Below are 14,487 nucleotides of genomic sequence, written 5' to 3'. Positions count from 1 at the left end.
TTCATCCAATGAGAAAATCACACAATCCCTCAGTCACAGGAACAAGACCTTTAGGGAAGCCGCAGCATACTTTGAAAAGTGCAAGAGCTCTTACCCTGAAACAAGTTGATATTCGGAACAAACAAGGGAGAGAGGTGCTCCAAGAGCCCAGAACAGCCTTACTCCATTTTAAACCTCTAACTTTGCCACTGCCTCCTAAGTGAAAATGGCCACAGGTGCAAATATCAAGCAAGGTAACAGCAGAGGCAGCAGCACCATCTTCCTACACCTTCAAGGAATTGGGAGCAGCTGTCCCTGTAGAGGATCCACCCTCCTGCAAACCTCAGCCAGGACCACATACCACAGCAGCATTTCAGCAAATTTCAAGACCAAATGGGGGAAAAGAGAGCTACTTGCAGCAAGCAACATTTCTTTCTTAATAAAACTCTATTGTCTGAGGAAGGGAGACAGGACAGAGCTGGCACATGTCCCACACAGCAGCAGCAGCGACGGCTGGCGGGACCTTTCCAAGGATTCTGAATAAGGTTTTCCCCATAGATGAATGTCACAAACTCACCTTCCACCAGGACAGTGTTGTCTAAATGTAGGCATAAAACAGGTGAAAGAGCAACAGCTCCTACACCAGTTCTGTCTAACAGGGAATTTTCCAGCTCATGCAGGAGTCACTCCAGCCACTGCGGGTCACTCGGCACCTCGAGATCTGCCAAGCAGAGGGAGAAAGTGGGGCTCTGTTTTGTAGAGACCTGCACAAGGCTAAGAGTAGAGGCAGCCATGTGCCCCAGCCAGCAGCCAAGTGCGAGCTGCTGCACAGTGATCCCTCGCTGAACCTTCCTGGCTTTCTGAACAGCACATCCTGCCATTCACGTTACAGGCAATGAATGGTAATCCCTCTCCTCAAATTACCCTCCTGATTTCAACAGAGCAAGACCAAGAATGTACGTGACTGAGTGTACTTCCAGTTCAGATTTAAGTAATTGCAACTTGACGAGTTTCTTGAGCTCACTTAGTAATGGCACACATCTCACAGAAACACTCAAATCCAGAAAAAACATACGCCTTTTTGTTAAGTTTCGCAAAAAAAAGGAAAAATACTTAAAATTATTTAAAATCTTACTCAAAATTCAGATTAAAGTAGAAGAAAGTAGCCTTCCCCATACACTCATGCCTAGGACACCGCAGTCTGTGATCCAGCAGGTTACCTGCTTGTATTTCCCACTCTAGTGGCCCTGTCCCATCTGTCATGGGACAGCCCAAGGGGCAAAGTCAACAAATCACTTTACGTACTGGAAATGCCAGTACTGGTAACAACAAATGTCCACAAATCCTGGAACAAGAGTCCCTTCTTCCAAAACCTAGAGAGTATTGTTAAATTCTCCTAATTTTTAAGCCTATGAAGTAAAGGTCTTTTAACTTAGCATCTGGTTCTGACTGCTTCATGTTTTCCTCCACAACCACAAAAGCTAAAAAACTTCACTCACCACTGACGTGATCAGTTATAATGTATGCTTTTCAATTGTCTTTTCCCTTTCCTGGTGTTGTCCCTGCATTCTTAAATATTGTGCAAAACAGGAAAATTTTACGCAATGATTTAATAATACTTTTTTTTTTTGGCACCAATTCCAGCCTACCATGTTTCCCGCTCTCTTCTTCCTCAACAGTCTGGCGGACTATAAACTGAAACATATCAGCTCCCTGATCCAGTTAAGAGACAGACAACAAATCTGCAAAAGGTGAAAAACACAGAAAGAGTGTTCCCCAGCCAGCTCACAGAGATTTTTCTCAACCTGACCCTGCAAACTGTTAAGCGCTTACAAAAGATGGATTGACAGGGTATGGCACAGATGCAGAAATGAATGGCACAGGCCAGGGCTGACTCAGCCACTACTGCTGCCAATGACACTGCATCGGCAGACGGTGCAAAAAAAGTTATTTTATTGAGTGCACACACATGCACAAGCTCTCCAAATGGATTATACGTGCTTAAATATCAATCATCTTCAAACACCCAGCTGTTTGTGTGTCTTGGGGTGATTTTATGATAATACTGTATTTCCCTGTCATCTGCTTATTGCCCAGAAATAGGTCCCACAGCTTTAAGCTGGGTCTGAGGGAAGAGTGGGGGGTGAGCCGGGAAAACTCCTCAGCGTGGTTAGTGTTCAAGGACTCACACACACTTCCCCATATTGCTCGGCTCTGCCTGCAGCAGGAGAGAGTGGATTCCTGCTTGTGAGCTGAGGCAAAAAGTTTTCCCAGAACTGTATACCGAAATCCTCCAGAACTACTTCTTCTTCTTCTGGAACTGTTCAGCCTAGCTGTGATCTGAGAACCAGATCATCAGACCCTGTAGACCAGCGGGGAGGCTGCGGGGATGCCACATCCCAGCCTTGGACCTGGGGAGGGGCCAAGCCAGCTACAGAGAGAACTCTTTAAATCCACCAGCTTTATCTGCATCGAAGAGGTTTATTATCTAACATTACTCATTTTTTCTGTGCCCTGCCAGCACCCCGTTGAATAAAGAGTTTTTTGCACTTTCATCCAAGAAATTCCTTTTGTATCGGTAGGGGAGGGAGTGCTGAAACCTGTCTTCTGGGGAGGAGACGTTCCTTCCAGAGCGTTTCCCCCTAAATTTGTCTCAAACCAAGACATCGTGGAATTAAGCGTTACGTTATCTGTGAACACATAGAACAAAACTGATGTAACTAGCCCTGCTCAAAACACCAATAAACAAGCCACAATCTACCCATGCTACCCACAATCTAATTACTTCTAAAGACTCCAAAAGGCTTGAACTATTTGAGGTAGGTCTCTTCTCTCACAAATCCTGTATGAGATGTGTAAAACCCTATCAGGTCAGCCATGCTTATCAACACAGAAGGAAATTGTATCATGTTAAACTCATCTGTTACCTAGGAACTTCAAAAGTACCAACAAATTATATACAATAAATTGAACAGTTCCAAAAAAATTACTCTTTTCTATGTACTAAACCTAACACCTTTTTCCTGCAAAAAGGTCCCTCAGTGCACACAGTTCTGTGAATGATTTCGGTGGGACCAAGGCTTCAGCCTCTGTTCTCCCACAGCTGCTAACAAAGCAAACCTAACCCTGTACACTGGAACATCAATGCAGATGGGACTCTCAGCATAGCCTCTCACCTCTGAAAAACCAAACACTCCTGTTGACTTTCACAGAATCATAAAATTCTTTGGGTTGGAAGGGACCTTTAAGGAACATCTTGTTCCATGCCCTGCCATGTCCAGGGACATTTTCCACTATCCCAGGTTGCTCCAAGCCCCATCCAACCTGGCCTTGGACACTTCCAGGGATTGGGCAGCCACAGCTTCTCTGGGCAACACATTCTTTCCTAGAAGGACTACACTCCACCTTGGATGATCTATCACATTCATCCAATCACTATTATAATCACAGCCATAATGTTCCACTACAAAAAAAAAAAAAAAAAAAAATTATCTCAGAGCTCCACAAAGGCCCAGCCCTGTGAGGGATGCTGAGCTCTTCCAGGCCCTGCTCTGATGCAGGATCAGGTCCCACAGAGGACCAGAGGCAATTTACAGTCTCTCCCATGAGGACTATAACCACCACGTAGTGACTAGCACCACATCTTTACTCCCCAGCCAAAAGGAAAAATGAGGCACAAGTATTTCTGAGTATCCTTTTTATTTATGTTCCTGAACACGTAAAATTTACTGGCTGGGTGTTAACACTAATAGCCTTGAGAGCTCTCACTCTGTCAATGAATATACCTTCTGTTTTCATATTTTATATAAGCTCTGTGACATATAAACACATACCTTAACACTACTGACTTATAAATATGCTTTTTAACCACTGCAGGGACTATATATGCAAAGGTATGTTTGATAGGCATTAAACAACTTTACAGAAATATTGTTTTAGGTTTTCTTATGTCGAACTACTAACTAATATAGCAATAAAATAAGTTTGTCAAAGCAGAGCAATATTCCATTAAATTACCAGGTCCTCAAAAAAACCTGGGGTTTGTTAATGTAGGCACATGCCTGCCTTCCCTTGTGAAAGAGAATCTCAATTTCAACAATACAGATAACATGGAGCACTTTGTTCTCAATTTGCATAGAATTCTAAATTGTCACGGCTTTTATGCAAATTATGAGATTCAATGCCCTTTCTGATGCACCTGAACCAAAGGCCTGGGAGATAGCAACAATCCAGAACAGGCAAATATATGTCCACCCAAAACCTATAGGTACCATTTCTCATCAAATGAAAGCAAACATCTGTAAGAGCAAACCATGAGAAATAGTAAATATAAAGAGTAATTTATCATTCCATTATTATAACAAATCAAAAAATTATCTTAAATTGCTTTGTTATTTATGTGTTCATACTTATTTATAAATGTAATGATGGCAGGCACACCAATCTAGTTTTAAGTCACATTTGTAGAGCCTCATCAACAGTGCAGGACTTAAAGAGAGCACTTGGTTTACTGAACAGACTGTTTATTATTATTATTATAATAAATTCATATTAATTCTACTTGCAATCTGGATAATGCTACAATATTCCTTTTTCAGGAAAGCTTTAAAAAAATTATTCTTGTAAGATGTTTTGAAACTTTCAAGCTCTGCATAATACTTCCCACTTGAGCTGATTGTTTTTAAAGGGAAATTTAATTTTAAAATGTGTGTTTTTCTAACTAATGGGAATCCGTGCTAAAGTAAACAATGAGTCCAGCTTGATAGGAATTTTCGCTCTATCTTTACCAAAATAAGGAAGGAGAGACATGCAATAGCATGCTTAAACACATGCAGTAGCAGAATTGTTGAATTTTAAAAAACAATTAGAAGACAATTTTCTACTCCACTTCTCCTGTTTGAAACAGCTCATCCTGCCCTGCCTCATTTAATATTAATTGGGTATGTTCTTGTCTCTAGAAGAAAACACAAATGCAGTTCCCTAATCCACTTACATTCTTGTTTCAAATGTATTTACGATTAGCCAGCCTGTCAATAAACTATTGTCCTCACACATCATGTCTGTACAGAAAAACGTTTAAAAGAAACTCAGCTCTTTTCAGGATTGTCACCAGCTTTGAACAAAAACATTTACATTAAACTCAACCCACCTGCCAAGGCAAAACCAAGAAATGTGAAACGAGCATGAAAAACCAAAGTTTCCACCTCCTTGAGGGATATTAATGAGTAACTTCATGGCTTCAATAAAGTCTTATCTTCCCAGATGGGAATTAGAGAGGTCATCCCTAGCCAGAGAAAATGAATCACTTATTTATTCTTTCCTTGTCTGCTGCACACACATATGTATGACAAATCTTCCCTGCAACCCAAGACTTGAAAATTCATTGTCCTCAACATCTACTCCCCACTGGTGCAAGAGAAAGAACGAAAGAGAAAAGCAGGGCAGAGACATGAAAGGGACAATGCAGAATGATATTAAAGACACAGAACAGTCATGACACCTATGTTTAAACCACGGAAGATCAAATTTTAACATTTCTCTTGAAGACAGGGCTACTCCTCACCTTGCCTCACCCCACCCAAAAAACACCACATAAGAAATATTAAATTGGACTTTTTTTCTGTCTTTGTTTTTACTATCACTGCCCCTCAAGCAGTGCAAGGACAGATCTCACAGGTGAAAAAAAATTACTAAGGGTGCTACATTTGAGTTTGGTAGGTGTTTATTTTATAAACATTGTTCCTCCCATGGGGGAGAAAGCCAAATTCATCCTCAGGCAAGCTGCTGTCTCACAACCAAAGTTTCCAAGTGTCAAAATTTCCTGCTGGGACTATAGCATTTACAGTAAAAAAACAAAACAAAACAAAAAAAAGCCACAGATCTGTATTCACTTTCTCTAAAAAACCCTTAACCAGAATGAAACCCTGGACATGATGTGAGTGAAACTGTAATGATGACACCGTGCTATATTTAAGCAATTCTTTGAGAAATTAGAACATGAAGCAAACAATGGAAACAATACATAAATCAGATGAAGTCCCAACACCTACAGTTATGGGACTGTACACAAATTAGTATTTTTCCATGTTTGTTAACTGAGTGCATATACCAATTCAGAATACACTTATTATTACTATTTGATTAACATGGACTTATTTTAATTGAAACAGTCACTTGTCACAATGCATTTCATAGAGAACATTATTTTTTTTGGTCCCTAAATTTTGCTAAAATAAGATGGCTTAGCAGTTGTTCCACTGCATTCTTGCATAGCACTTCTGCTACCAAAAACTATCTTGTCAGCACAAAAACTGCAGCAGCCCAAATAAACAATAAAATCAGTTATCTCTCAAAAAAATGTAGGTAGGGTCTCATTATTCAGACTTATATATGTGGGCACATACCATGTCTATTCATGGAATAAACTACAGATGAATAATCCATACACAAACTAATGCTAACTTCTATATTGCAGCCCAGGGACTGACAAGTAAGAGCTTGTGGGGAGAATTTAATTCAAATATATGTCTCAAGCAACAATAAAAAGGATATAAAGTGCTTAGAATCAACAAATAACTTATCCACTGCACTCAGGGACATAATTTGCCAGATCTGGATTTAGCTGTCATTACAACTTTTGCTTTCAAATGCAAAACAAAGTGATGTTATTTTCCCGTTCAATTTTATTCATGATATATAGAATGCAGTAAAACTCGTCATGCCACTGGATTTGCAAAGGGATGATGTGAAGATTAATTACTGGCTGCTCATAAAGCATCCTGCCTGTGGAAAGCCCCATGTGTAAAAATGACCTTGTTATCAAAGCTGTTGAGTGCTCCCAATGCTCACTTTCAATGGACAGAATGGATATTTTTCTATAGCTCTTGAAAACCAAATTAGTTACATTCAAATATCTACCTCCAGTTTGAGGAGGTTTTGGCATTGTGCCTGGACCCCATTTCTCTAGGGGGTGGGGGTAAAACTACCATGGATTTTGCTAAAATCCCATCTTTCCTGCGCAAGCCAAAAAAGACTAAAATGTGGCTATCATAGAACCAATGTCTGAAAGATACCTGCTAAACCTACCCATACAGTCAGGCAACAAGTGAATGCAGATCTTATCCATGTGCTCTAATTACCCCTTGGAAACCAAAGACACTACTTGAAACAATAAAGCACAGATATTTCTGTGAACAACAGTATTTGTGGGGTGACTTAGCACCGGGAAAAAATGATAATGCACAAGACCAAGCATGAAGAGCACTGCTCAACAAAATGGAGCCTGCAATGCTACGCACAATGCTTTAGTATCCTCTTGCTATTTATATACATAAAATAATTAGGAACGAGAACACCTCAACATCAATTAAAGCACGACCCTATAGGACTTCAGAAATCTTTTCAGAGATGGTTTCTTTGATGACAGCTTCGCCAGCGAGCAGAGTTTGACCTGTCCTGTACAAATACAACTTCACGCCTGGTATTGCCACATTGCAGAGAACAACATCTGAAGCGTGATCATGCCTCTCTCTACCCGTATCCTCCTCCTCGGCTTAGAAATAATCAGCTATGGATACTGCCAGGAAAATGCCTCAGCTCCACTAATATTCAACTCCCCCTCTACAATGATGGTATTTCAACAAAATTAAGAACTGCAAAAACTCCTCGTGCTCGTGTCTTTCAGGGGTTTTCTCCAGCAGTGCTTGACCAAATCTTCCTTCTCCTTTTAGACAGTAGTTCTATCAAAGAAAGAAAATATTCCCTTGGAAACATCCTCGAGAGCCCAGTGGAAACGGTAAGTGGAGATGTCATTGTGGCACAAAAAAGCTCTGTGAGAACAGGCAGCTGGCCTACCTGAAGGTTAAAGTAGCTCCCACTGAAAACCTGCTCTGAATACTTCAGAGCAGAGCATGATGCAGGAGAGACATTTACACACACTGTGTCTGTGTACCAAAGTGTGAAAAAATTCAACCTCCGAGCACAGCACAGGCTGGATGAAATCCATTGAAATACACCATTAACAGAAATCTACACAAAAGCCAATCCACTCTCTCGTATCAGTGTCCTATAGGAAGGCCCGAATGAAGCCATTGAGAAAAAATGAGACATTTACATATAAATCAAAAAAAGACAGGATCCAAGTACCGGCTGATTAAAGATCAGCATAAAATACGTTTTGTTAATCGCTTATAAGATAAAATCTGCGTGTAATCACTCTATATACTCCACAAATATTCAAATAATATTGGCCATTAAATTTTAAGTTGAATATGAAAACATAAATCATATTTTTCAAGCCTGCATCCGTCTATTGTACATCTTCTGTAACGCTGATATCACCACCTCGCATTTTTCTCTTGCATCATTTTCCAGCAGGAAGAAAACCCTGAAGGAATCTCCATATTTTCCAATCACATTGCCTGTATCTGGGCAGGTTATGGGACCGCCAAACCAGAGCCCCCAGAGCAGGCCTGAACCACAGCGAAGTCCACGCACAACCCGAGCCTTTGCTCTCAAATTAAAAGCATCCTCCACCTCCCTCACCTCCAACTTGGCCAAGGTGCCAGCAGGTATCTGCCGACTTTGGTTTCGGATAGGAAGGACTCAGTGTGGTGATTCTATGTCGGGGTCATGTTGAGAAAGAAGGAATTTTTTTTTTTTAAAGGGAAAAAAAAAATCAACAACAATAATAGCAGCCTTGCTCGGAAAATAAGAAAAAACAACACCGAAACTGCAAAAATAAACATCCATAGGACTACAAACAAGGGAGGAAAAAATCCTTTCAGGATTTTCACTGGCATTCCGGGACCCGGTCGAGCCGATCCCCCCCTCGCCCACCGGCGGCCCCGGGGGTCCCCGCCAGGTCCGGCCGCTCGGGGACAGGAGGGCGCGGGCATCCCCCGGCCCCGCGCACCGCAGATACCCGCGGCCGCTCCGTGTCCGCCCCCGCGGCGGGGCCGCTGGACCCGGGCGGGCTCTTACCGTGGCCGAGGCGACGCTGTTGTCCGCCAGGGTCAAGTGGTGCGGCTCCCACCGCCGCAGGAACTTGGAGGTGAGGATCTTGCTGAGAAACGTCCGGGGGTGCCGGATGACACACACCTGGATGTCCCCCTCCTGCAGCAGCTTGTACCTCATGCCGTTGCAGTGGAGCAGGGCTCTCCGGCACGGCGCGGCACCCATTTTATTCCCCTCGGGAGCGGACATCTCGCCCAGCAGCGGCTTGCTCTCCTCGGGCTGCCTGCGGTCGCTGCCCCCGCCGGAGCCGCCGGTGCGATCCATGGCAGCCCCGCGGGCCGGGTCGGGGGTGGCGCTCGGCCGCCCGCGGGGACCGGTCTCTACGGCCGGTAGAGACGGGTACAACCAAAGAAAATAAAATTCAAAATAAAAACTATAACAAAAAAAAAAAAATCCAACCCCACGCGGCAGATTAAAAAAAGAAAAAAAAAATCGCACGCTGAAGAGGAAAAAAAAAAAACCCAACAACAAAACCTGTCGGGGAAGATGGGGGTAGGGACTGAGCCGCACCGAAGGGAGAAGGGGGAAAGGGAAGCGATAAAATCCTTATTCAAACTTCCCAATCCGCCCTCGGCGGGTCACAGCGCCGCGTCCATGCTGCCGGGCGGGCGCCGGCCGAGCGGAGGGTCGGCTCCCGCGGGGGCGGCGGACAAAAGCCGGCGGTGGTGGTGGCGCGGGGGGCTCCTGACGGCAGCGGCGGGGGCTGCGGGGCGTCCGGCCGCGGCTCCTTCCTTCCCCCCGGGGCGTGTGCGCGGGAGCGTGCGGCGGCGCGCGTGCATGTATGTGGGTGCGGGTGCGCGCCCGTGGGTGCGGGTGCGGGTGCGGGTGCGAGTGTGTGTGTGTGTGTGTATGTATGTGCCTGCCTCTGCGTGTGCGTGTCTATGTGTGCGGGTCCCCACGCGCGCCGCCGCCGCGGCGGCAGGAGGAGGAGGAGGCGGCGAGAGCAGCGGGCGCTGCCGACACAGCCCCTCTGCCGGAGCGGCTCCGCGCGCCGCGATTGGCCCCGCCGCCGTCACGTGCCGCCCTGCCTGACGTCAATGGCCGCGGAGCCGCTCCGGGCAGCGGCGGCCGCGGGAGGTGCGCGGGAAGCGCCGCGCCCCTCGCAGAATCCCGGGATCGTTTCGGGCTGGAAAAGACCTCTGAGATCATCGGGTCCAACGTGTGACCGAACGCCACCTCGTCAAGTGGACCGCGGCACCGAGTGCCCTGTCCTGGCTTTTCCTTAAACACCTCCAGGGGCGGTGATTCCAGCACCTCCCTGGGCAGCCCGTTCCGATGTCTCATCACCCTTTTTGTGAAGAAATCCCTCCTAACGTCCAGCCTAAACCTCGCCTAGCGCAGCTCATCGAGGCATGAGGCTGGGCAGGGCTGGAGGTGTGCGGGCACCGCCAGGCCCCTCCGCAGTGAGGGGAACCCACAGGTGGAACCCGAGGGAAGGGGGAGACTCGCTGCGGTCAGCGTCCCCTTCTCGCAGCCCCCGCTCTGGCAGGAGCCCGGGCAGGACGCAGGGGGTGTGACCACCTCTCCTTGTAGGTGGCAAATCATCGCAGGTTGAGTTTTGAGCATCCTCACTCCAGCGTTAAGCTGTTTGTACAACCACTACAGAGAATGGCCAAGGAAGCCCGTGCCAGGCTGCTAGCCCTTCAGCAGTGATATCCCCTTTCCTCTGGCTTTATGGGGAAACTGGGAATGGCTGCACTCCACAATGCGCCAGCCCTTGGAAGCCCAGGAAGAGCAGCACCTTCTCGCACTGTGCTGAGCAGGGGGTGGAATGTCCTCTGATCGTCCGTGAAGCACCAGAATCGTTTGTCAAAAAGAAAAAGCAATGAAAAAACCAACTCCCTCCTAAGCCCTCTAAACCGCTTAACAGCTGGGGGATGCTGTGTGCGATATGGATGCCATGCCCAGAGAAATGGTACCATCAATACTTGCTTTTTTCTCCGTGGTAGAACTCAGATCACGTTTCCAATTTCCTCATTCGCACAACCAGGTTAGGACCAATTAAAGAAAATACATTTTATATAATACATGCACATGCCATTGAACTGTGGGACCCCTCACAATGAGTACTACCAAGGTCCAGAAGTTAGAAGGAATTTACAGGGCAGTTTTAGTTCGTGCTTGCAACATATTCAGAGAAAGTATAAACCTTTATACTTGAAATACTAAAAGTTTGAGCTTCCCTCTGATTGAGGGAGTTTGGGAGAGGGTCTGCTCTGTGATGAGCCGATTATTGCAGAGCGTGTGCTCTGACAGGGTTTCTGGTGGCATCTCCCCGTGCAATAGTTCTTGGATAAGTCACCATGCCAAGAGAGGTGCCAGCAGTTGCGGGCAGCGTCACCAGCCCGCTCCAGAGAAAGCTCTTTCATCTGATCTATTCACATCACGAGTCACACACAGATTATCTGTTGGAGAGGCAAGCTGCTACTGGAAGGGCTTGGGAGCCTTTGCCATAAAACCTTTTGTAGTGGCTGCTGTCAAAGACAATACATGACCGGCTGGACCACAATTGCAGTGAGCATGTCCATCACGTGTGTTGTTACAGAGCTGTTGTGTTGAAATAGGCTTGCATTTGACAGGAGAATTGCTGTCTAAATACTTTCAGAAAGGAAGGGTTTTTAACCTATCAATTACTAGCAAATTTGAGGGACAGTTTTGTTGCATGTCAGCATCAAAATTATTTGTAAAAAGCAAGGAAGTCTGAGAGTACTCCCAAGTACCAGTTGATAAAATGATGCAGAAGTATGCAACTTGGCAAAGATTAGAAGAAAGCCACTCATTTAATGACAGGAATAATACAACCAACAGGAAGACAAAAATCTCTTTTATAGACGTTCAGATTGTCAGTATCTCATAGTCCTCGTAATCACTTACCTCCTGAAGTTAAAGTGACTGGTCATTGTGCAGTAAACATTACAGGCGGTTCCCACAGAGTTTTGTACACCATATACTGTGAGGGGTGAGTGACACAGGCATTTACCCTGAAATAAACCCAGATCTACTCATACCTATAAATATGCATGGCACTGCAATAAAAATAATAATAAAAAATACTTGCAAACCAAAGTAGAAAAGAACAGCTTTGTTTAGATGCAAGTTTTTGCTGCAGGAACTGTCTGTTTCCATGAGTTCATAGGGTGCCTGGTGCAAGTGAGACCTGTTCTTGTTTGACCCGAGGCACTGTTCTGGTACAAATGATAATCGTGTCAATAGAAGGACTATTTGCATACACTCACCTGCACCCAGTACTTCACTCAGAAATACAACCACTGGGACTATTCCAGTGCAAATCTGTGCAAATAAGCCACCTGCACAAACCACTGCTTTAAATCTACCGCAGTGGTCCTCTCTGAGAGCTGCTCGACAACGGGAGGACGTTATGTAAGAGTCTGGTGTCCTTAAGTGAATTTCCTGGCTAATTAAAGCAGATGTTTTCCACTTGTGTGCCACAGAAGGCAGCAAAAAATTAAGGCTGGTCTATAGCAGTCAACCCATGAGTTACCTGAAAGGATCCAAGCCTGGAAATCCGCCATTCCAAAGTGTTGAAATCCACTGAGGCCCTGCAAAAGCCACTCCTAGCAACACCTGTCAAGGACAGAGGTCCAAATCCTCAGACGTGCTATGCATTTGCAGCTCTCCCCAAATCCCCATTCTCAGGCTGCAGGTGTTCTCTCTGAAGTAAGCTCAGCACAGCACGATAAGATCAAGGTATGAAATCTCACATTGCCTGCCAGAATGGGGCAACCCAAAACCCTGTCTAGACAAGTGAAATTGAAACAGGCTGCTGGCTGCCCAGCTCGCTGAAATGCACATTAGCCATCCAACCCGCAATAAATAGCCGGTATGTGACCCAGGGCTGAACACGTTAAAATTAACACCCTTCCTCATATCTCCTATCAATTATAGCAAACAGAAGTTGGATCAGTTGTAGTCCTAGCTTTTTTGTTCTTCCAGACTTCCTCTTCTGGCTCCATGCAGCACAGCAGACATCTCAGGTATACATGCTTGGCAGTATTTCAAGGCGGTGTTTGGGGAATTGCTGCATGCTTTCTTTTTTCCCCCCAAATGAACAAATCCAACCAGAAATTTATCGTGAATATGAGACAATAATTCATTTAAATAATAAACACAGAGCAAATGATTCATAATAAAAAGCACATCAGTGAAAATGTACCTCTAGCTACCCACAAGGTGCTTCTGGGCATGATATCAGTTTTGAATAATTCAAGAATTTGTGAATTTTTCTATGAAATACTTCATTTCTGTGCTACAAGAGAAACACAACCTCTGGAAATGGAAATTGAACGGTTTATTTGTTATTGGTGATACTACTACCAAGTAGAAGCTCCTTTAAGTCAGGGCCTCTAGGTATAGGTCAAATTTGAAGAGGGAAGGAGATAGAGAGAGATTTGTTCTACTGTGCAGAAGTATCAGTGCAGTTGGACCAAAACAAGAGTGGGGCCTGGCAGGGAAGTGAGCAGAGATAAAGGTGTTTTCTCCAGAAGGGAGGACACTGGCAGAAGGGCAATTCAGACCTACCTGCCAGTTTTGTACCCTGCTCCTGGACTCTGCCCTTTCCTTTGCACTTCTTTGTATCTTGCCCTCTTTTTATTATTCGCTGCCATTTCATAATAGGCTTTGTCAACAGAAGCATCGCTTCCTGAAAGACTCTGTAGCCTGGAAACCTGGGATATACCCACCATGGATACACCCACTGTAGGTAAGTCTACCAGTTTAAAGCAGGTAAGACTTCTAGGTCAGCAACAGATTTTTTTTCCCATTTTCCAAAACCAATTCAGTTGTGACATATATTATTCAGAATATTCATCTGCTCAGTTGTATGTCTGTAAAACCAGGAAAGCTCATGAACACAAACATTTGCAAATACCTGAGATTCCAGTCTTAAGAAAAATCTGCCACTTTTTACACATTTCCAGCATTTGTCTCTTGTAGATCTACACTCAGTTCCATCAGGTGTTCTGCAGAGGTCATTTCTGGGTGCCAAAACAGAAGCAGTCTCCTGACACACCTTCTTAAGCTTAGTAACACCCACCTACAACCATGACTTGAAACAAAAGAAATGTGGTATTCTAGAGGACAAGAAAGCAGCAATTTGTGTCAAGTGCTCAGTGCCACTAGCACAAGTTTCATAGCAGTGAGGGGCTTGGAACACCCTTGGGAAAACACCTGAGATACCAAAACTTGTGCAGGAAAAAAACATTGACTAAAGTCACTTTATCTGAGTGTAAACCCATGTAGTGGATACCTGACAAGCTATGAGGGAACTAACAGAGCAGCTGTAGCAAGGGCCAGAATTAAATGCCTCAATGGGGGATGTGCTGACCACTGTCTCCACAGGGGCTTTGCAGGATTTGTAGTATGCTTTAAAAGAGAAAACAAGACAAAGGAATAATAACCACTTACTACACTATTAATTACCCCTGGTGCATTTTACAACATTAACACATGACTTGACAAACTCTTTCCCCAGTC

The 14,487-nt window shown here is 44.7% G+C and overlaps 1 protein-coding gene across 1 annotated transcript in view; it reads right to left on the bottom strand.

Annotated features, from left to right (window-relative positions):
* CMIP (c-Maf inducing protein) overlaps positions 1-9,258 on the bottom strand; it is a gene marked incomplete at its 5' end in the record, with an annotated part of 131,235 nt that extends 121,977 nt beyond the window's left edge. The window contains one exon of the mRNA XM_082289806.1: positions 8,962-9,258. Within this exon, the coding sequence (XP_082145932.1) occupies positions 8,962-9,258 (297 nt within the window). The remainder of the gene's footprint in view (positions 1-8,961) is intronic.
* Between the last annotated feature and the right edge of the window lie 5,229 nt (positions 9,259-14,487).

This window comes from Coloeus monedula (assembly GCF_965178545.1).
Source record: "Coloeus monedula genome assembly, chromosome: 13".
Lineage (NCBI taxonomy): Eukaryota > Metazoa > Chordata > Aves > Passeriformes > Corvidae > Coloeus > Coloeus monedula.
The sequence above is the reverse complement of the archived record's forward strand: the minus strand, read 5'-3'. Positions and strand labels throughout refer to the sequence as shown.